The 21413-nt window shown below is 37.8% G+C and overlaps 1 protein-coding gene across 3 annotated transcripts; it reads left to right on the forward strand.

The window, feature by feature from the left end:
* The first annotated feature begins 238 nt into the window (after nucleotides 1-238).
* Nucleotides 239-8779, forward strand: LOC103716080 (putative methyltransferase PMT3). Of its 3 annotated transcripts, none has more exons than XM_008803937.5 (8): nucleotides 239-417; nucleotides 1379-1869; nucleotides 1966-2130; nucleotides 2261-2443; nucleotides 2618-3212; nucleotides 6376-6488; nucleotides 6618-6838; nucleotides 8251-8779. In XM_008803937.5, exons 2-8 carry the CDS (start codon nucleotides 1606-1608, stop codon nucleotides 8570-8572), a joined length of 1863 nt encoding a protein of 620 aa, XP_008802159.3. In that variant the 5' UTR covers nucleotides 239-417; nucleotides 1379-1605; the 3' UTR covers nucleotides 8573-8779. The 3 variants fall into 3 exon arrangements, with proteins under 3 accessions (XP_008802159.3, XP_008802161.3, XP_038972559.2); XM_008803939.5 differs by lacking the exon at nucleotides 239-417 and adding an exon at nucleotides 967-1261; XM_039116631.2 differs by lacking the exon at nucleotides 239-417 and adding an exon at nucleotides 1078-1214.
* The last annotated feature ends 12634 nt before the right edge of the window (nucleotides 8780-21413 follow it).

Here is a 21413-nt window from a genome sequence, read left to right on the forward strand (position 1 = left end):
GGTCAGCCACAAAGAAATCAGCATTAATTCCTTCGCTTTGATTTTGCTGATATAGAATTGAAGCATAACTTTTGAAAAAAAATTTAAGCTCTAAGTAGTACCCAGTAGGTACTAGATAATTAAATGAGCACTTCTTCTCAGAACTTATTTATTATTTCTATTTCGGGATAAAGAAATAAAAATATAGTAGTGTATGGATCCTCGGACATAATATAGTAATAATAGTAATAATAATAACAAGAAGTATCTATTTAACGCTACCAGATCTACATTCTCTTCTCTTCGTCACTTCCCTTCTGCTTCCGCTCCCTCTCCCCACTCTCGCTTTACAAATCCTCTCAAAATCTAGGGTTCTTTGTTTTCATCTCGTCTTATTGGAAATCGAGATTCCGATCCGCATCCCCAGCGTTGGAACCAGTAAGTTCCCCATCTTTCTTTCTTTTCAATCGACCAGTGGAATTCGATCGGTTTGTCCTGCCCGGTTAAAAATTCCTCATTTTTTTTCACGGATTTGATTGAATAACTGCCACCGGGCAGTGACGAGTCTGCTTGTTTTGCAAGCAATACAGCTTGGATTCGATTGGTTTCTCCTCGTGGTACAAAATTTCCTCGCTTCTTCACTGATTTGATTGAAGTTCCGGCGGGTTCGGATGGTTCTGCTATTTGTGCGAGTATTAAGTTGGATTTCTTTCTTTTTTTTTTTTTTTTTGCGTGTGTGAATTGCCTCGTGAGTTTCGATTAAAAGCCATCCAATTTGTGAAGTCATCAGGATTCGAGATTAAAATCGGGAGAAACGAATTCGACGAATTCTTGAATTCGTAATTTTTTTAATTTACTTGTTGATTATTTTTCTATTTGCTTATTATTGGATTCGTGGGAATACCACCGACACGGTTTGTCGTGGTGTGTCGCTATCGACCGATCTCCTTTTCTTTAATTTACTGCCGTGAGGGGCTTTTATTACGTATGGTCTGTCGGCCGTTAATGTTATTGATGGATTTGGCTCCTCCTGAGTCAGGCTAACTTGCGCCAGAAGAGGTGGTGTCTGTTTTCCCCGCTAACATTATGAGTCGAGGCATCTTTCACACATGAATACTGTTTAGTTTTTCACGGTTCTCTGCCATCTCCTCCGCTGCTTCTTCGAATTCTTTTAGGATTCCCTGTTTTCTCATCGGTGAAATTTGCTTTCTTGATTTGCCAAAGAGATCTACCTGGTACTGCTTTGTATTTGGTTTTTTTGGCCTATCTTTGGCAGAAATATGTGAGCAATCATTTCATATTTCATTCATTTTCAATCTAGTTTACGTTTTTCTTTCCCGTTATGTATTCTTAATGTGGTAATTGCTGATGTATGGTTCATGGCTCTATTGTGTCACAGATTTGCTTTGGTTTTCGGAGCATCATATCCAAGAACTTCTGTTGTTGATTTTTTTTCTTCTTCAATTTGGATCTGATTTATGCCGCTTGGAAATTGATAGAACTTGTGAGAAGTGAGCTCATTATTGGGTACGCTATGATTGAAGGTGGAAGACAGCTCATGTGGTGTTGAATAACAAAATCTTTTATCTTATAAAGTTTGCCAGCTTGGGCTCAGCTCCTAAAACAATGAGGGGAAGAAGTGATGGAGGACAGAATAGGCATTTGGTTACTTTGATGTGGGTTATGGTGGTCTTTCTTGGTCTACTGTTTCTATATTATGGATCTTTCTTTGGTCCTGGAAAGCAGCATGCCAGTACCACTATAGAGTCGGTTAGTAAATTACGAACATTCAAGTGGGTTAGCGATAACAATGGAGGGAATATCAAATCAGATGAGTCTATTTTTGGGCAGGAAGGTGGTGATGACAATTTCATGCTTAAGACCTTTCCAGTGAGTGTTTTTGAATTACCTGTATCTGCTCATGATCGTAGATTGTCTATAACTTGTGTTGATTTTTTTTTTTTTAATCATGATCTGCTTGTGTAGGTGTGTGATGATCGGCATTCTGAGTTGATACCCTGCTTAGACAGAAATCTTATATATCAGATGAGATTGAAGCTGGATTTGAATTTGATGGAGCACTATGAAAGGCATTGCCCTCAGCCAGAGAGGCGCTACAATTGTTTGATTCCTTCACCACCTGGCTATAAGGTAGAAGCATATTTTCTTTTTTTCCCTTAATGTTGTCGTGTATGCTTTCCTTGTCTCCTGTTTAAAGTTACACTGTAAGATTTATGGCATCTGCATTTTAGTTGAGTGCATCAATAATTTGGCGTTACAGGTTCCTATAAAATGGCCAAAAAGTCGAGATGAAGTTTGGAAAGTGAACATACCTCATACACACCTTGCACATGAAAAGTCTGATCAAAACTGGATGGTTGATGCGGGAGAAAAAATTAAATTTCCAGGGGGAGGCACTCATTTTCATTATGGAGCAGATAAGTATATAGCATTAATTGCAAATGTAAGTTTATTTTGATCATAACACATGTCTAAAGTTATTCCATAGATTTTAGTTCTATTTTTTCCATTCATGGAAAGCTAGTACTATTGCTAAGTTGATGTTAGGAGTCTTTGACTTGCCCTTTTGAGCATGCTTTCAACATTGACAAATCTGGTTCCTGATTTGGATTGACAGATGCTCGGCTTTCCAAATAATAATCTCAACAATGAAGGAAGGATCCGGACAGTTCTAGATGTTGGCTGTGGTGTTGCAAGCTTTGGGGGTTATCTACTTTCATCTGATATTGTAGCAATGTCTTTCGCACCCAATGATGTGCATCAAAACCAGATCCAGTTTGCTCTTGAGAGAGGAATTCCTGCTTACCTTGGTGTTTTAGGGACAAAGAGGCTCCCGTACCCTAGCAGATCCTTTGAACTTGCTCATTGTTCTCGTTGTAGGATTGATTGGCTTCAAAGGGATGGGATTCTTCTGCTTGAGTTAGATAGATTGCTTAGGCCTGGAGGCTACTTTGCTTATTCATCTCCTGAAGCATATGCACAGGATGAAGAGGATCTTAGAATATGGAGGGAAATGAGTGCTTTTGTTGAACGAATGTGCTGGAAGATTGCTGTTAAACGAAACCAGACTGTAATTTGGGTCAAACCTCTAACAAATGATTGCTATATGAACAGAGAACCAGGCACTCGACCTCCTTTGTGCAGAGCCAATGATGATCCAGATGCAGTATGGGGTGTACGGATGGAAACCTGTATTACCCCTTATTCTAAACGTGAGTACCTTTTCCTTATGGGATATTTATGGAGTGATCTTCTAGAATCTATAAAAGCCCATGGGATTTTTAAGAAGCTTCTTGACTACATTTACCTGACTGCCAAAATTCTTTGCATGCTTGTTTCATTCTTCTTCAGTACATTGATGAATTCTAGGATTGCATCCATGGTATGCTGAATCGGCCCGTACCGGCTGGTTCTGCACGTACCGTACTGGTACTGAGGCCAACTGGTACGGTTCAGCCGTGTAAAACGGTTCCGGCCCCTATCCGGAACCGACCGGTTTCTGCTGCATACAGGTGCGAACCGGACCGGTTCCACCGGTACGCACAGGGCAGCGCGCTCGCACGCGCGGGGAAGAAGAAGAGGAAAGAAGAGGAAGAAAGAGGAAGAAAGAAGAGGAAGAAGAAGAGAAAGAGGAGAAAAAGAAGAAGAGAGGAAGACGTACCGGTACCAGGCCTCGCGCGGGGAAACATCCTTCCTTGCTCGCGGGAGAAAGGGGGAAAGAGAGGAGAAGAGAGGAGGAGAGAGGAGAAGAAAGGAGAAGAAAAGAGAAGATTCGGGAAGAAGGAAGAAGAGAAGGAAAAGAAAACGAAAAGAAGAAAAGAAAACGAAAAGAAGAAAAGAAAACGAAAAGAAGAAAAGAAAACAAAAGGAACGTGGCCGCGCGCGTCTTGCGCGGGAAAATGCTCCCGTGCGTGCGGCCTCACCCGTGGAAGCGCGGAGAAATGCGTGGAAACGCGTCTCGCGCGTGATGGGCAGCGCGCCTGTGCGTGTTGGGAACCTCGCGGGCGTGCTCCCACGGCTGACCGGGTTGGTACCTGTTCGGTACGGCCCAAACCGGTACTGACTCGGTCTGGGTCGCCACCGGTAATGGTTCGGCGTACCCTGATTGTGTCAATGACCATGCATTGAAATTAATGTTCTTTACTGGGTTATTTAGTTGGTTGTGCTGTGTATTGTTATAAACATCAGATTTAATAATTTTGGTGCTTAGTTGTGTAAATTAAAATTTTGCATTTAAACTTCATATCTCCCACATGCAACTACATGAACATGATCATTATTTAATTTAGTAATTCATAATGCATGTTGTTTTATCTGATCATTTTCTGTAAGAAATGATAGATTCACGTTTCTGCGTATCTGTTGTAGGAACCTTCAAAGTTCCTGATTTTACTTTTGGTTCATTGCATGGACAGTTAGCTGGCTTGGCAACAAATTTGTCATATACTAATGTGTGAAACCTCAATCCAACAAACAAGCCTTAGTGCATCCGTATTTTGTCAGCTTCATGGACTAGGGCACAATAACTTGATCTCAACTGTGTAACTATCAATGTCCAATTCCTAGTCGAGGCTACTTTGTTGGAGGGGCATGCCATGAAATCTAGAAGACTAGTTGGCAAGTAGGGAAATTTCCTTTGTTGATTATGGAATTTAAGTTTGTAACTAGGATGCATCTTGTCAAGATTCATGTTGACTTGTGAAGTGCCTTGATGAATATTGAGAAAAAGTTGAATCAAAACTGTGTTGTTAATGCCGAAAATAGCCATAGGTTTATTATGTTGTCAAAGATAAAATATAGAAGAGCGTAGATATAAATAAAGAACTTTCCATCAGAAAGAAATGATGAGACTATACCTGTGTCAAACATGAATCTGTTGGAGGTAGATCTAGATTGTTGACTCAAGGTAATTAGGGAGAGATATGGCTGAAGCAAGACCTGGACCTAACCCATCCCACTAGCTCCGCTATTTGCAGGTTTCTACCCGTTGATTATGAGCTTGTCATGATAATGCATTTCAGTGTCAGTGCATTTCATAACTGTTTATATGTAGCACATCAGAGGCCATGCTCATTGAAAGTGTTAAGACTAAATTTGCTTTACCAGTACCAATGGAATTAAAGAAATTAATACTTTGCTGCTAGCATTACATATTAATTTGTCAATGCTAACATCCTTTAAAGTATTGAGTTACCTAGCCATAAAATCTCTCCTCCTTCGAGGGCACCAAATAGAATGATCTTAACCATATATACATATTAAGAAAACTGCTGCACCTTTCTTGCATATACCCAAGTAGGTTTTGCTTGTGAATATTTGTATTTTGCAACAGGCGAACTTGCTTATGAAAAAGGACAAATTACTCCAAATGATCAGTGCTAGTGTGTGCAGGTTCCCCTATAAGCAAACAGTTTTGGGCATTAATCCTGATTTCGTAGGGTTACTTATCTGCTTCATATTAATTCAGCATTGCTCTAATAAGAATAGTAACAAATGAGAATAAGAGTAATCTTGTCATATAAAAGAGTACCAGGGACTTCTTATGGTGGGATGCCTTGGTTTAAATCAATAACTTGGTATGGTTGGTGAGCACCAAATACATTACTGGAATTGGAAATTGAAGAAAAACTTAAACTTGCAATAAATATACCAAATAGGGTAAGGAATTAGAGTTAAAATGCTTACCAGATCATCACTAGGTTTCAGAAGTAATTTTTGAACTAACTAATAACAAATATTCTTCGTCATTAATTCAATCCAGTCATTAATTGCATGATTTCCATATATTGAAACAGAAATATGACATTACAAGGGACTAGGAATAAAATGGGTCATGAAGATAATGTCCATCAATGTTCAGTTATAGCTCTTGAACTCAGAGCCACAAGCCTAAATGAGGGTATGGGAAGGATAGGGGGGATCTGGACAACAGTTATTTTGTCTTCCATTTGTTTTGAGTTAGTCTGTGAATCATTTTTCACTTTTCCACAGTTCTATATAGATACTTTAGGAGAGGAAATATGACAAGACACCATATGTTTTATAATAATTAAATAAGCATAGTTAAAATTTCTTTGTTTTCCTTTTTTGTCATGGCTTGATTTTCAAACGAATCCTGTGTATCTATGAGCTTTCCCTTCCAAAAGGTTTCATATGACCATTGTCATGTCCCATAGAGTATGATAAAGTTTACTACTTGTTGTAACATGATGCTTATACTGGAAAAGTTTTCAAATTTGATAACTGAAGTACGAGGAGCTCTGTTCGAGAAGAAGCAATGGCTCTTATCGAAATTGACCTTTTGGCCATTACAATCAGCTTCTTACTTCTTTCCAGAAAGATTTTCAGTTTCTTAACAAATCTTGTTTTTGACAGAGATGCATAGAGCTAGGGGTAGTGGATTGGCTCCTTGGCCTGCTCGCTTAACTACTCCTCCTCCCCGTCTTGCTGATTTTGACTATACCAGTGAAATGTTTACAAAAGACATGGTATTTTACTATCTTTGAGTTGCATGTTTCTTTGTACCTGCTTTGTTGTTGTCCATATAGGTTCATTAGCAAGCATAGATGCTTTGACAAATGGAAATCTGATAACTTATAGTTTCTAATATGCTGTAGGAAATTTGGCGACGAAGGGTTGACAAATATTGGAGCTTATTGAATCAGAAAATCAAACCAAACACTGTAAGAAACTTGATGGACATGAAGGCAAATATGGGGTCATTTGCAGCTGCTCTCAAGGACAAGGATGTTTGGGTGATGAATGTTGTGCCAGAAGATGGACCAAACACCCTTAAAATAATTTATGACAGAGGCCTAATAGGGACTGTACATGACTGGTAGGCTATTGTTAGTTTTAGATTTTAATATTAGTGCATCTTTTTTGAGACAACTCTAATCTACTTTTTTGCAGCTGATTGTTAATTGCTTGTTCTTATGCATCATAAAGACAATCAGATCTAGCACAAGGATGCCTGAATAATTAGGTTCAATTGGGCAAGGCACACAATTGTGAAAATAATGAAAAATAAATCTTCAACCATTAACTTTTTGGCAAAGAAACATCACACTCAAGGCAGGTTAGGACCATCAGTATGTGATGACAAAAGAGTTCCAATATCCTTGTTTTTTGGCAAAGGATGTGATAGGACTTTCAAATTTATCAACAGATTTGCCAAGATTCTATCTGTGTCAGTGTGTGTGTGCATGCATGTGTGCATGGTTTGGCATATCGGCCCAAACCAGGTGGTACATGACATACCGTACCATACCGATTCGGCACCGGTACCCAGTATGGATAGCGTATTGACACTTGGTACGCAGAAATGATCGCATAGCATACCGTACCGACACAGTGCTAGTATGGCACCGGTACGAGGTCCGGTACCAAGACGGTGAACTTTGCATGTGTGTATATGTTATTTTCTTCTTTACCTCCCCCCCCCCCCCCCCCCCCCCCCTCTCCTCTTTTTTTTTTGAAGGGAGAGGGGGGGAGGAGTTGGGGATGAACCTTCATTTTACTTCCAAATTTTCATATATGCTTGGAGCGGAAATGTATGAGATTTTTACTAGTTCTTTTGTAATGAGATTATATTGTTCTCGTGCCCTTGAGAAGCACTTTGTAAGTGATATGAACATAATCGTGGTCATCAAGCTATGCTCCATCTACTGGGGTCAGCTTATGCATCGTATCTCTGAAGTAGTTTTTGTGAAGTCTCTTGTCCACCCAAATCTTTATTTGTCTCCCTTTCTTTTTGACCATTTAATATTAAAATGGGTTACCATCTTATAACAGTTATTTCTGACCTAAGCTGTTCATGGTAAACACATTTGCAGTCAACCCTGGCTTTTTGAAGGCCATCTATCTAAAAGATTCATCTCTCAATAGTTGTGGTTCTTTTTAGTTGCAGAAGTGTTTTGTTACTTTCGCATATGCTTCCTATGTCAGTAGAAAGTGATATATATTTAATTTTCATGTGAAGATTAGTAAGTACAAAATCCTTTCTTCATTAGGTTTACTATTTCGTCGTCTTTTTTCTTCCATTATGTATGAAATATTTTTTCCCTGGTCAATTTGGCTGTACTCAATAGAAATGATTGAGGGAAAAGATCATATAGGATAGACAACCTGATTTTTTGTCTCAATTAGAAAGACACCGGTATCTTGCTTGCAGCATCAGTCAAAATATCATGTGTTTATCTATTTGCATATTTTGTGTTTGCCAACTGACTTATGCATCACTCTTGACAGGTGCCAAGCCTTCTCAACCTACCCTCGAACCTATGATCTCCTCCATGCATGGACCGTCTTCTCTGATCTTGAGAAGAAAGGCTGCAGTGCTGAGGACCTTCTCATTGAGATGGACCGTATACTCAGACCAACTGGTTTTGTAATTATTCGAGACAAGCAGCCAGTTGTGAAATTTATAAAAAAGTATTTGACAGCATTGCACTGGGAATCAGTAGCTGTGGCGGATGCTGAGGCCAATCCAGATTCAGAAGATACTGAGATGGTGTTTGTGATCCGGAAGAAAATGTGGTCTGCAGATGGGAGCCTCAAGGATTCAGCATAATGTTATCTTGACTGTGCAGGTTGGGCCAAAGAAGCGTTGCCTGATTGCACAGATCATTTCTGTCAGCTGTATATTTTTAACACTCCAGGTGTTACAGTTGATTTTTAAACCCCTAATCAGCTGATTGTGGCTCTTTTACAAGCTCTTCATGTTTGTTCTCTTTTGTTAAGTAATAAGAAAACTGTCCTCAAGTGGCTCATAATTTGATAGGCACATGTCCCTTTTCTTTTGTTTTCTGCAGTGTGTAAACGAAGTTGAAGTAGATTCCAGCAAGACAAGCCGTTATTATCACCAGAAAGTTATTTGTTCAAGTTAATTATTCAGGGAATGTCACCATATGAGTTTGTTGCCCAAGGTGACAAGCCAAGAGGGGGGGGGGGGTGAATTGGTTTCTTCTAAATTTTGGTGCTTTAAACGTTTTCTTAATTAAGTGCGGTGGATGCTTCCTTAAACTATTTGAATGATTTAAACTAGTGCAAAGATAGAAGATGATGCAAGAATAAACGTAAGCACAAGCACAACACAAACACAACAATATATAGTGGTTCGGTGCTCTCCTTAGCACCTACGTCCACTCCCCAAGCGTCCCCTTGGGAATTCACTATAATCCCGCGGATTACAGTTGGATTGTTTTCCGGGCTCACAATCCAAAAACCTTTGTTGGTTTTACGGGCTCACCAACGAACCTATACACTTTGGTTTTCCGGGTTCACCAAAAACCTTTGTTGGTTTTGCGGGCTCACCAACGAACCTTTACACTTTGGTTTTCCGGGTTCACCAAAAATCTTTGTTGGTTTTGCGGGCTAACCAACGAACCTTTACAAAGTGTTTGACAAACAAAAAGAAAAGATTCAAACTCCTAAATGAGCATATGAAACAATATAAACTACAAAGAAGAGTTAGAAAGTATTTATCGCTTTGAAGTGGCTTTGCTCTTCTTTGTCAAGGATGCTTCACTCTTCAAGGGGGGATGGAGCTCTTGATGCCTCTTTGAATCTGCTCAATCCCTTTCTTTGATTCTTGAATGAAGCTCTTGATGAAGAAGATTAGGGCACTTTTGTGTTCTTGAGTACTCTTTGATATTCCTTTCAAAAGTTATTCTCTCTGATGAATAGTGCCCCTTTAAATAGCTTCCCACCTTCTTTGGTCAAGCCCCAATGGTTAGAATTCAAAAACTAGCCGTTACTGACCTTGGGAAGGACAAAAAGTACATCTGCAGAACTAGCCGTTACTGTTCAGCCCGTGTTTGGGTCGGCTCAACCTGTCCTTGGGTCGACCCAACTTTGCCTTGGGTCGACTCAAACATTCCTTGGGTCGACCCTCTCAGAGAACACAGAAACTTTGATTTCAGCCTTCCTTCACTTGGGTCGACCCATCCTTTCTTTGGGTCGACTCAAAGTTCACTTGGGTCGACTCAACTTCTTCTTGGGTCGACCCTCTCAGTAATTTCAGAGAACCATTTTCTGTCTGTCTTTCTGTCTTGCCTTTGGGTCGACCCTCTCAGAGTTTGGGTCGACTCAACCACTGTTTGGGTCGACCCTCTCAGTAAATCCAGAGAACATATTTCCTTCATGGTTTGAGGTTCTTGAAGTTTGGGTCGACTCATGCTTACCTTGGGTCGACCCAACCAACTGTTCATCTGTGCCATTTTTGCAGGAGTGTGCCAAATGATTTCTTGATGTGCCGGGGTCGACTCAAACAATCTTTGGGTCGACTCAATCCACACTTTGCTGCATTCTCAAGGTTAGATTCATTCAAATGAACAAAGCATGTATCTATTATCAATCACACAAATATACTGAGAGTAATGAACTTATAAATGAAGTATCAATTTAACTTATAACATACTCTAGATAATTACTTGTTAATCATCAAAATAACACTATCATCCTCAATCTCCCCCTTTTTGATGATTACAAAATAAAGAGTATAAGCCTGTTGATACTTGTCTTTAAAATCAGTTTGTAAAAGGGATTAAATTGCTGAATTTCAGCTTTGCATATATACGAGTGAAATCTCCCCCTATATCATTTAAATGTTGCCAATTTGACTCTTTGAATTGCTCCCCCTTTCATTTATAATTCATTAAAGATGAAACTCCAAAAATTTGAGATAAAACATGAGTTTCAGATTATGTATCGAGGTGTGAAAGGTGCGTGCCAAATTCTGAAATTATGTGTGCCAAATTCTGAAATTTGATATAAATTTTTGAGTTGATCATTTTCATTATTGCAAATTGCTCCCCCTTGGATGTATATGCTTTCCTATATGATTTTCTATTTGTTTTACAAATTATTTCTCTTTCTTTCTTTACTTCTCCTCTTATTACTCTTTCTTTACTTCTCCCCCTTTTTGTTACTCTATTTACTCTAAAGATATCTTTACTTCTCCCCTATTACTCTTTCTTTACTTCTCCCCCTTTTTGTTATCATCAAATAGGTACATGGGAAAAGATGCAATAAATACCAAACTTCAAACTTCATTGATCAAAATAGGAACATTTTAGTATATCAAAAGCAAAAGCAAATACAATATTCCTCAATCAAAGTTTAAAGATGCATGATAACCACCAAATACATATGAGAACTAGATACATATCCTAGTCTCTAAACAAGATCGTGAGACTCTCCCGGATCGCTTGGCTACGGCTCTCTCGGATCCTATTTCTCCAAGACTTGAAGTAATCTACTGTTTGGAGATGATTGGAGAAGATTTGAGAGTGGAAAATAAGGTTTTCGGAAGAGGACAAAGGGTAAACAGTGCCCTAGATAGCTCACGGGTCCCCCTTTTAACAGTGGGATCCCGACGATGGGTCGACTCAAGAAACTTCTTGGGTCGACTCAACGTTGGGTCGACCCTATTCTGGGTTGGGTTGACCCAAGTGCAGAATTTTTCTTTTCTCTTCCTTTTTGCTTCTAAAAATTTTCCTTGCTTCCAATCCTTATAAATTCTTTCTGGGACAATGATACATGAGTAAGGAATCTATAGATAACAAGTTTGACTCATGTTTCATAGATTTTTAGAAATTGGAGGAATGTATCATGAGACTGCTTGCTCCCTTTTATATTTCTTCAATAAAAAGGATCACATATACCTAATTCTCTCCTTAGCGTGCAGAATCTATCTTCACTCAAGGGTTTTGTGAATATGTCGGCTAATTGTTTTTCAGTGCATATATGCTCAATACATATGTTGTGGGATGGGGTTCCCAGTTTAGTCCCACATCGGATAATCAGCGGAAAGGTCTGTGCCTTAAATGGGGGGTGCAAACACCTCTTCTCACCGAAGGCCCACGGGCTGGAGGTAAGAGGGCCCCCCTACGGGGGGACAAAACCGTGAGGGACACCTGTCCAGCTGCCACGCGCCTGCAGGTGGGTCCGCCACCGTGCGAGCCAAAGCGCCCACGGTTCCCAAAGCGGACAATACCATATCGCTCTGAGCTGAGCTGCTCCAGCACTCTCTCATGACCGAGGGCCCTTTTGCGGGACAAAACCGTGAGGGTAGGGGGCAACCTCCGCGGACCCCCGCGCCGGCAGGGCTCGGGACTGTCATTGGGACTGTCATTGGGCTCCGGCCCTGGGCGACCTCCCGCAGACCCGAAGCGGCAATCCCAGAGCGGACAATACCTCGGCGAGGACGCGGATGCTTTCCCTGCTCGTCCGGTGTGCGGGCTGGTGTCGGGGTTCCGACCCCACATCAGATGGCGCTAGAGGAAGGGCCCCGGCCACGCACAGACCTTCCCGCTCGGGGGGCTGTGTTGTGGGATGGGGTTCCCAGTTTAGTCCCACATCGGATAATCAGCGGAAAGGTCTGTGCCTTAAATGGGGGGTGCAAACACCTCTTCTCACCGAAGGCCCACGGGCTGGAGGTAAGAGGGCCCCCCTACGGGGGGACAAAACCGTGAGGGACACCTGTCCAGCTGCCACGCGCCTGCAGGTGGGTCCGCCACCGTGCGAGCCAAAGCGCCCACGGTTCCCAAAGCGGACAATACCATATCGCTCTGAGCTGAGCTGCTCCAGCACTCTCTCATGACCGAGGGCCCTTTTGCGGGACAAAACCATGAGGGTAGGGGGCAACCTCCGCGGACCCCCGCGCCGGCAGGGCTCGGGACTGTCATTGGGACTGTCATTGGGCTCCGGCCCTGGGCGACCTCCCGCAGACCCGAAGCGGCAATCCCAGAGCGGACAATACCTCGGCGAGGACGCGGATGCTTTCCCTGCTCATCCGGTGTGCGGGCTGGTGTCGGGGTTCCGACCCCACATCAACATATGTTTCCATTTTGCACATGATCCCTAATAAAATCATATCTTATTTCTATGTGTTTGGCTTTAGGAATGAGATATTTAGGATATAAGCCAGAAGTGATCTCTAAATGTAGATTCCAAAGATAGTTTTGAAATCAAGTGTAGATGGAATCTTTTTCAAGTTATTTCAAGAAGTATCAAGAATAATATTCAAAGAAAGCACGAATGAAACTTCAATACCTTTTTTTTTAATATATTAAGTATATAGCAACATGAGAGCAATCTAATTAATTTTTAGAGTATAGTATAAGAGCAGATAAAGATCAAAACTTATATACTCGAAAAACATAAGATTATGTTGAATCCTTAATTCTTAATGACTTCAAAGTTCTTTCATGATATAAAAGTATTGGAGCATAGATACCAAAATATGAATTTATGCAATGTAGGATACATAAAATTCAGGGCTTTGAAAGTTTTTTGAAAGCTCTCTTAAAGACTTTCTTTTACTCCTTTAAAGATCATATCATCAAAATCAATTAAAATGAATTGGCTCATGATTGAAACACTAAAGTGCAAGCCAATAAGAGCTCATTAGTAGATTCCAAAGTAAAATTCCAATACTAAGACAAATGGAATCCTTTTCACTTAGTTTTCAAAACAAGTGATTTACCAATTAAGTACAGATGAAAATCCAACTTTCAAAAGATATTCAATGAGGCACAAAGTTTAATACCACTTTACATTTAGTATTCTTTCTCTCATCTTTAGTTGTGAATTTACATGATTAAGTTCTATATGATCTCTCCCTCTGAAATTTTCTTTCTCCCCCTTAATTAATCATTCCATTTGAGAGTTTTAGAATTTGTTCAATAAAATTGTCAATCTCGAAAATATATTTTATTTTCATAAGACTCAAGGTTTGAGATAAGACAACCTTTATAGAACTCATCTCAAGGTATAAACTTATTATATAATTAAAGCAAGTCTTGCAATATAAGGAGGTTCATCAAAATCAATCCATAAAATTCAAGGTATGCATCAAATTAAAGTAACTTTAGGATAAGATACTGAATATCTAAAGCTCCCCCTTAAAAGATGCATTCTTCTTTAATTATTCTTATCTTTTGTTGAATTTCAGATTTTAATGATAAACGTGAATAAAACTGAAACTTTATGATATCAAGAATGTAGAGTGATCTAGAATTATTCAAAATTTATAGCAATCACTCTTTTTAATCTTTTAAGAACAAGTTATGCTTCCTCTTAATCTTTGAGAAAATGTACTGAAATATTAATCAGAAAATAATTCATTTGAAGCTCAAATTCTTTCAAAAGCATTTACATTTTCTTTCTTTTAAGAATCATTTGAGTGAGCTGAAATATTTCTAAACTTAAGATCATTCACTCTTTTAATAATATATATATACATATATATTTTGATAGAAGTCTTTAATAATGTAGGAGAGGAAAAAAAAAACATATAGATGATCATTGAAGTATATATCTTTATAGAACTCAATTTCTTAATCAAAGTTTTTCAGCAATGTATATATGAAGCACAATAAATCTTTTCAATATCAAAATAAAATCACATATTTAAAAATATTTGTTTGCAATCAAGATCATCGAAAGACACATCATTCAGACCAATATTAGTACACTTTGAAGATAAGAAATGATATGTTTCAGATGCGTATCGGGGCAAGCAATCAAGGCATCAGAATTATTCTATTTTTCTTAAGCTATAGTTTTATCTAGAAATTCATATTGAGTTTAAGCTTTTATACAAAATCAGATTCTGAATTTCATAAAGATTCTCAAGGAGGCTTTCAAAGTTGTAATTTGAGATATGTATCTTCACATTGTAGCTCATCTTAAATCATTACGATTGAAAACACATATTTCAAACATATAAGAGCATATTCAGAATATTTGTATTTATGTTGAGTTTTGGTATGAATTTGAACATTATATACCAAAGTTAAGCAAGTTGAAGGATAAAACAAAATCAATTCATTTTGCCTAAATAGAGATATCCTTCTCTTCTCCTTTTTACAAATTTATTCAACTTTCAGATTTTAAAGATGATTGTGAACGACAATTCTGAAATTTCTTTTCAATAATACCAAATAAAAATTTTATGTAATATTTCAAACATTCAATCAAATTGTCCAAGCATGGAGCATTACAAAATATTGAGAACCCATAATTTAAGACATCATGCCATATGCAAAATATATTATGTGTTAAGTCATGCATTAAAATATTAAGAGCAAGCATGTCAATGATCAAAATTAATTCTTTTCAAATAAACTCCTCCTATTTAAATATAATCTTGCACTGATTTCATCCTTAAAGTGTGTTTTCAAGTGATTAAAAATTTGACTTGATTCTTTTTATATACTTTCATTTTTACCTTCTTATGCTCTATACTCCATTTGCTCCCTATCCGGTGGAGTTGGAAGGGGCACGAGGTACTACCACTAGCCTCCCTCTTGTGCCGTCCCTAATATACCCTACACCGAATAGTTGGGTCAAATAGTGCCGGGTACTACCACTAGCCTCCCCATTGGCACCATCCCTATAATGAGCAATGTAGAAATGTTAAACTGTTCTCTTTAGCAACAAGATATTCACTCCAAACTCTCCCTATTTAAATATAATTAATTACGAATTTTATCCCTTCCAAAAGAATGTTCACACAAGTCTCACAAATATGCTGAATATATTATGCTTGCGCTGCTTTTACTTAAGATTGGAGTATTTACTTAGCTTTTACTTCTTCTGAGCAATATTCATTTTCTTTTTCTTTATCTCTCTCTCTTTTTGTCATTTTCAAGTAGTTACATGAAAGAGCAGAATAAAGAATTAATCTAATATGCTGCATATAAATATATATCATGCAAACAGCATTTTCATTATGCCCAATGATTCATAGCTTATCACAAGTTATTTTGAATTAGAAACTTGAGGCATAAACTTGTGTATTTCATGGTTATGCATTATACAGGCAAAAGTGAACTTCAATTTAATCATACCATGAAACAATTATCATTAGCATGAGAATGAAGCATGATATCAAGAAGATTAGCAATTAAATGTTTAATCATGCTACCATATAATTTCAGACTATTAATTTTGCTCAACTAACTCACAAGAGAAGGGTTTAGATTACCAATGCATTTAGCATTCTTCAAGCCAAATATCTTTTAAATTCTTTACATCCTTGGCTGAAGAAAATCTCTCTTTTTTTTTGTTTGCAAGGGGATGTTTATTGTATCTTTCATCAAGGTGTCCTTCGAGTTGAAATTTCTTGCTCATAAGTCCTGTATCATTAGCTAAATCTTTTTCTTTTCTTGAAGGCAATTCATTAGGTTCTCTAGGATACAAAAACATTCATACAACATATTTCTTAACTAGATGACTCAACATGAGACATGATAATAATTGAATTTGAGTCACTTTACTCAAGAGATTGCCTAAATATAAGCAAGCACAAGTCACTTGAACTAAAGAGATAACTTCATTAAGTAAAATGGTTCAAGGACAAGCATGTGAGGCAATAGAAGGATTCATCAAGGTCAAATCAAATTTTTTTTATTTTCAGAATTAATTTAGCTTAGATTCTATTTGCTTAAGATAATTATCAATAAGATATACAAGTTGAGTTTTAATCAAATTATCTTAAACAGTTGTTTCTATCAAAAATTTTGATTATGATTTAGTTTTCAACACTAATAATCATGTTTCAGGGAGTTGAGCAATCTTCTTTTAGAGCAATTAGGATTTTATTTTGACTTATGAGTGATAGTTTAAAAGAATTAATATTCATGCTTTAAAAGATTTTTATGATCAAGTTAAGCATGACATGTTACAATTAATCAGTAGAATTTGAGATAATTTAGAGAAAGATATTAATCATGGATACAATGATTATGCTCAATGAAGTTTTAACATAAAGGCATGAAATCAGCATCAATCATTTATACTAGAGAGAAAATTTAGATTTTGAAAACTTGAAGGAGAAAGTTATACATATTCATTCATTGTTTTCTTATCATCATGCAAGTACTAGAAAATTTCATGCTAAGATCGTGTAGATAAGATTTGTCATACATACAAGGCATTTAATAAATATTCAATAGCCTAACTGAATTTATAAAGTTAAGCATATCAAGACATAAAATGACAATTCAAATTACATTCACAAATGATGAAATAAAATTTATTTATAAGTCACGTGCCATGGCACCCAATTAAGAGTTTCACATGAGCTTCAAGGGCTGCTTTGACACATTTGCAAGATAATCTCAGTTTTTCATTTTAGGTACCCAAGCTTGCTTGGGTCTTTGGGAGTTAGTGCATATGGTTCCTTTTGGAATCCAAATCTGTTTAATTGTAATAATTTTATCATTTGATTTGCTTGTATTGAAACAATAGGTAAAGTTTTTATGCCTATTCTTTTCATATTTGAAACAAGTTATCTTATTTGATGGTTTGCTTGGTGAATTAATTACCTTTTTATTTAGGGGTTTATTGTTAAGTAAGGAAGTCCAGTCAAGTTTTGATTTATCAAAATCAGCATGTTGGCTTTCAAACATTGTTTTTAATCTTTCTGAACTTACAGTGAATTTGTTAATAAAAGATTTCAGTTGGTTAACCTTTTTACTTAAGTTTTGATTTTCTTTAATTAAATTCTGATTTTTCTGAATTAATTCTTCTGAATTTAACCTTAAATGTTCATTCTCAAAATTTAATTTGTCTTTCATTTCAACGGTAGAATTTCTTTCTTCTGACATTTTCAGATTTAGCTTTTTATTCTTTAAACTAAGCTTCTTATTTTTTAAATTAAGCTTCTTGTATTCTAAGTATAAATCAGAAAAAGCATCATAAGTTCATCAAATGTAAAATCAGATTGAGCTTCAGTATGTACTTGATTTTTGAATGAGAAATCACTTTGTGTTCGAGTACATACCTCATCTTCATGTGCTACAAAGCATAGATTTTCAGTTTCAGTTTGATACTCTTCTTCTTCGGAACTAGTTTCAAATTCACTAGAAACGTTAGTGCATTCATATTTAACTTCAAGCATATTCCATATTTCCTTAGCAGTTATGCAAAAAGATATGCTATTAAGTTCACTATCATCCAATGCACAATATAGAATATTCATGGCTTTTGCATTTTGCTGAGCCCTTTCTTTATCATGATTAGTGTTTGTGTGTAGCCCATTGACTATGATACTCCATAAATCATAGTCATGTGCTTGAATGAAAATGCGCATGCGTGCTTTCCAATATGTGTAGTTTATACCATCAAATAGTGGAGGTCTATCAATTAATTGTCCCTCACTCATAGAACATCCCACTTGGGTTGTCATGATCTTTAACTCTTGATTGTGAGATCAATGAGTACTATTAGAGCACCTGGCTCTGATACCACTTGTTGCCCAAGGTGACAAGCCAAGAGGGGGGGGGGGGGTGAATTGGTTTCTTCTAAATTTTGGTGCTTTAAACGTTTTCTTAATTAAGTGCGGTGGATGCTTCCTTAAACTATTTGAATGATTTAAACTAGTGCAAAGATAGAAGATGATGCAAGAATAAACGTAAGCACAAGCACAACACAAACACAACAATATATAGTGGTTCGGTACTCTCCTTAGCACCTACGTCCACTCCCCAAGCGTCCCCTTGGGAATTCACTATAATCCCGCGGATTACAGTTGGATTGTTTTCCGAGCTCACAATCCAAAAACCTTTGTTGGTTTTACGGGCTCACCAACGAACCTATACACTTTGGTTTTCCGGGTTCACCAAAAACCTTTGTTGGTTTTGCGGGCTCACCAACGAACCTTTACACTTTGGTTTTCCGGGTTCACCAAAAACCTTTGTTGGTTTTGCGGGCTAACCAACGAACCTTTACAAAGTGTTTGACAAACAAAAAGAAAAGATTCAAACTCCTAAATGAGCATATGAAACAATATAAACTACAAAGAAGAGTTAGAAAGTATTTATCGCTTTGAAGTGGCTTTGCTCTTCTTTGTCAAGGATGCTTCACTCTTCAAGGGGGGATGGAGCTCTTGATGCCTCTTTGAATCTGCTCAATCCCTTTCTTTGATTCTTGAATGAAGCTCTTGATGAAGAAGATTAGGACACTTTTGTGTTCTTGAGTACTCTTTGATATTCCTTTCAAAAGTTATTCTCTCTGATGAATAGTGCCCCTTTAAATAGCTTCCCACCTTCTTTGGTCAAGCCCCAATGGTTAGAATTCAAAAACTAGCCGTTACTGACCTTGGGAAGGACAAAAAGTACATCTGCAGAACTAGCCGTTACTGTTCAGCCCGTGTTTGGGTCGGCTCAACCTGTCCTTGGGTCGACCCAACTTTGCCTTGGGTCGACTCAAACATTCCTTGGGTCGACCCTCTCAGAGAACACAGAAACTTTGATTTCAGCCTTCCTTCACTTGGGTCGACCCATCCTTTCTTTGGGTCGACTTAAAGTTCACTTGGGTCGACTCAACTTCTTCTTGGGTCGACCCCCTCAGTAATTTCAGAGAACCATTTTCTGTCTGTCTTTCTGTCTTGCCTTTGGGTCGACCCTCTCAGAGTTTGGGTCGACTCAAGCTTGGGTCGACTCAACCACTGTTTGGGTCGACCCTCTCAGTAAATCCAGAGAACATATTTCCTTCATGGTTTGAGGTTCTTGAAGTTTGGGTCGACTCATGCTTACCTTGGGTCGACCCAACCAACTGTTCATCTGTGCCATTTTTGCAGGAGTGTGCCAAATGATTTCTTGATGTGCCGGGGTCGACTCAAACAATCTTTGGGTCGACTCAATCCACACTTTGCTGCATTCTCAAGGTTAGATTCATTCAAATGAACAAAGCATGTATCTATTATCAATCACACAAATATACTGAGAGTAATGAACTTATAAATGAAGTATCAATTTAACTTATAACATACTCTAGATAATTACTTGTTAATCATCAAAATAACACTATCATCCTCAGAGTTTTTACTGCTGGGTTTGTAAACAAATTCCGAATAACAGCAGAACAGAAGGGTTTGCCCAAAAAGTTATTTTTTAAATTTTTATTATTGAAACAACATTGAAGTAAAGGTTATTATAATGGCGTGACAACAATCTAATGGGACAATAATAGTTTTATCTTCCATGTCTTTTATTAGATAAAAAAATATTATTTTCTACCACAATTATTTTTGGAGGGAAGTTTTTAAAAATATTTTTAGGGCTTGCTTGGATGGTCTTGTTCAGTCTAATAAGATTCATAGGGATGTAGGCCAGGCTTAGCCTATATTCACAGAATGCATAGAAATTTTTTCAGCAGGCAGGCCCGAAACTTATTGAGAGATAAAAAAAAAATGTACTAGATCTATTTTTTCCTATCCTATAGAAATGAACTAGGAGAGGCTCAACTGACATGGGCTATAATAGATCTCATATTCTACAATACTAAAGATTCTGTTTCTAATCCTAAAGATTCAATAAGACCATGTATATATTTGTTTTTAAGATTGGTCTGGTTTCCAACTTCATATATCCTATACATACACGCCCTCACCGAGCAGACTGAGCATAATACTTGCAAAAGCGGGATACTGAAGGAAAAAAAGGAAGTATGGAAAGGAAGGTTGACACCCTTCAAAACCGAACCGTCGGTCTTCAATGGCCATACATACATGGCGTGCGCAAGCTCTCAACCTTTCTGGATATCTGTATTCCCAAGAAATACTGTCATCCGAACGATCTCTTCACACACAACTAGGTCATGCGAGTTTAAAGTTTAGCTTGATCAATTAATGAGCAAGCCAAGCTGAAGCGAAGTTTTACTTGGACTCAATTTGAGTGAAGCTTGAAATCGATAGACCAAAAAAAAAAAAACAAACAAAAGCATTTTTCATTATCATTCGTTGATAGAAAAATCTTTTCATATTATAAATATAAAAAAAAATTAGCATATTCGCATACAACAGAATATATTTGAAATTAGGTCGTCGGTGTTAGAGCAATGTATAGGCCCCTGATCATGTATTATTATAGCAGATGGGAGCTATACCATTTCTAATGCATAGGCTCCTCGAATCCTGGAATCTCAACCGTCAGTTCCCTCACATTCAACTTTGATCAGAAATTCCACTTTCAATATATATCAACGCATGCCGGATAAAACATTGCACAAGCCAATAGTTTGGATGTTCAGTTTATGCCTAAGCCGAAGTACTCAAGCCAAGAGGAGAACTGCGCAACCAGGGGAGAAAAAGAACGCTCTGAGTTTTATCCGAAGATGCAACGAAAGATGACGTCTAAATCGTGACTCATATAAGCATTCTCAAGTTCGCAATAAGTGTTTCACGACGTAATTAAAGCCCAAAAATAAGTTGCTGCACTGCCCTCCATACCAACGGAAAACATTAATCAAGAGACGCGGTCTCCAATTTTGAGGAGAATGATAGCCATTCCCCCCCCCCCCCCCCCCCCAAAAAAAAAAAAAAAAAAAAAAAACCCCACCACCAAATAATAATAATAGTAATAGTAATAATGATGATGATGATGGTGGTTTATTTGGTTTAT

Source organism: Phoenix dactylifera, chromosome 3, assembly GCF_051530095.1.
Source record: "Phoenix dactylifera cultivar Ajwa chromosome 3, Ajwa_hap1_PhDact_Kaust_v1.1, whole genome shotgun sequence".
NCBI classification, from domain to species: domain Eukaryota; kingdom Viridiplantae; phylum Streptophyta; class Magnoliopsida; order Arecales; family Arecaceae; genus Phoenix; species Phoenix dactylifera.

Coding starts and splice junctions, on each gene's coding strand:
- LOC103716080 (XM_008803937.5), top strand. CDS start 1,606: ATGAGGGGAAGAAGTGATGGAGGACAGAATAGGCATTTGGTTACTTTG. Junction 1,870..1,965: donor TCATGCTTAAGACCTTTCCA/GTGAGTGTTTTT, acceptor CTGCTTGTGTAG/GTGTGTGATGATCGGCATTC. Junction 3,213..6,375: donor TATTACCCCTTATTCTAAAC/GTGAGTACCTTT, acceptor TGTTTTTGACAG/AGATGCATAGAGCTAGGGGT.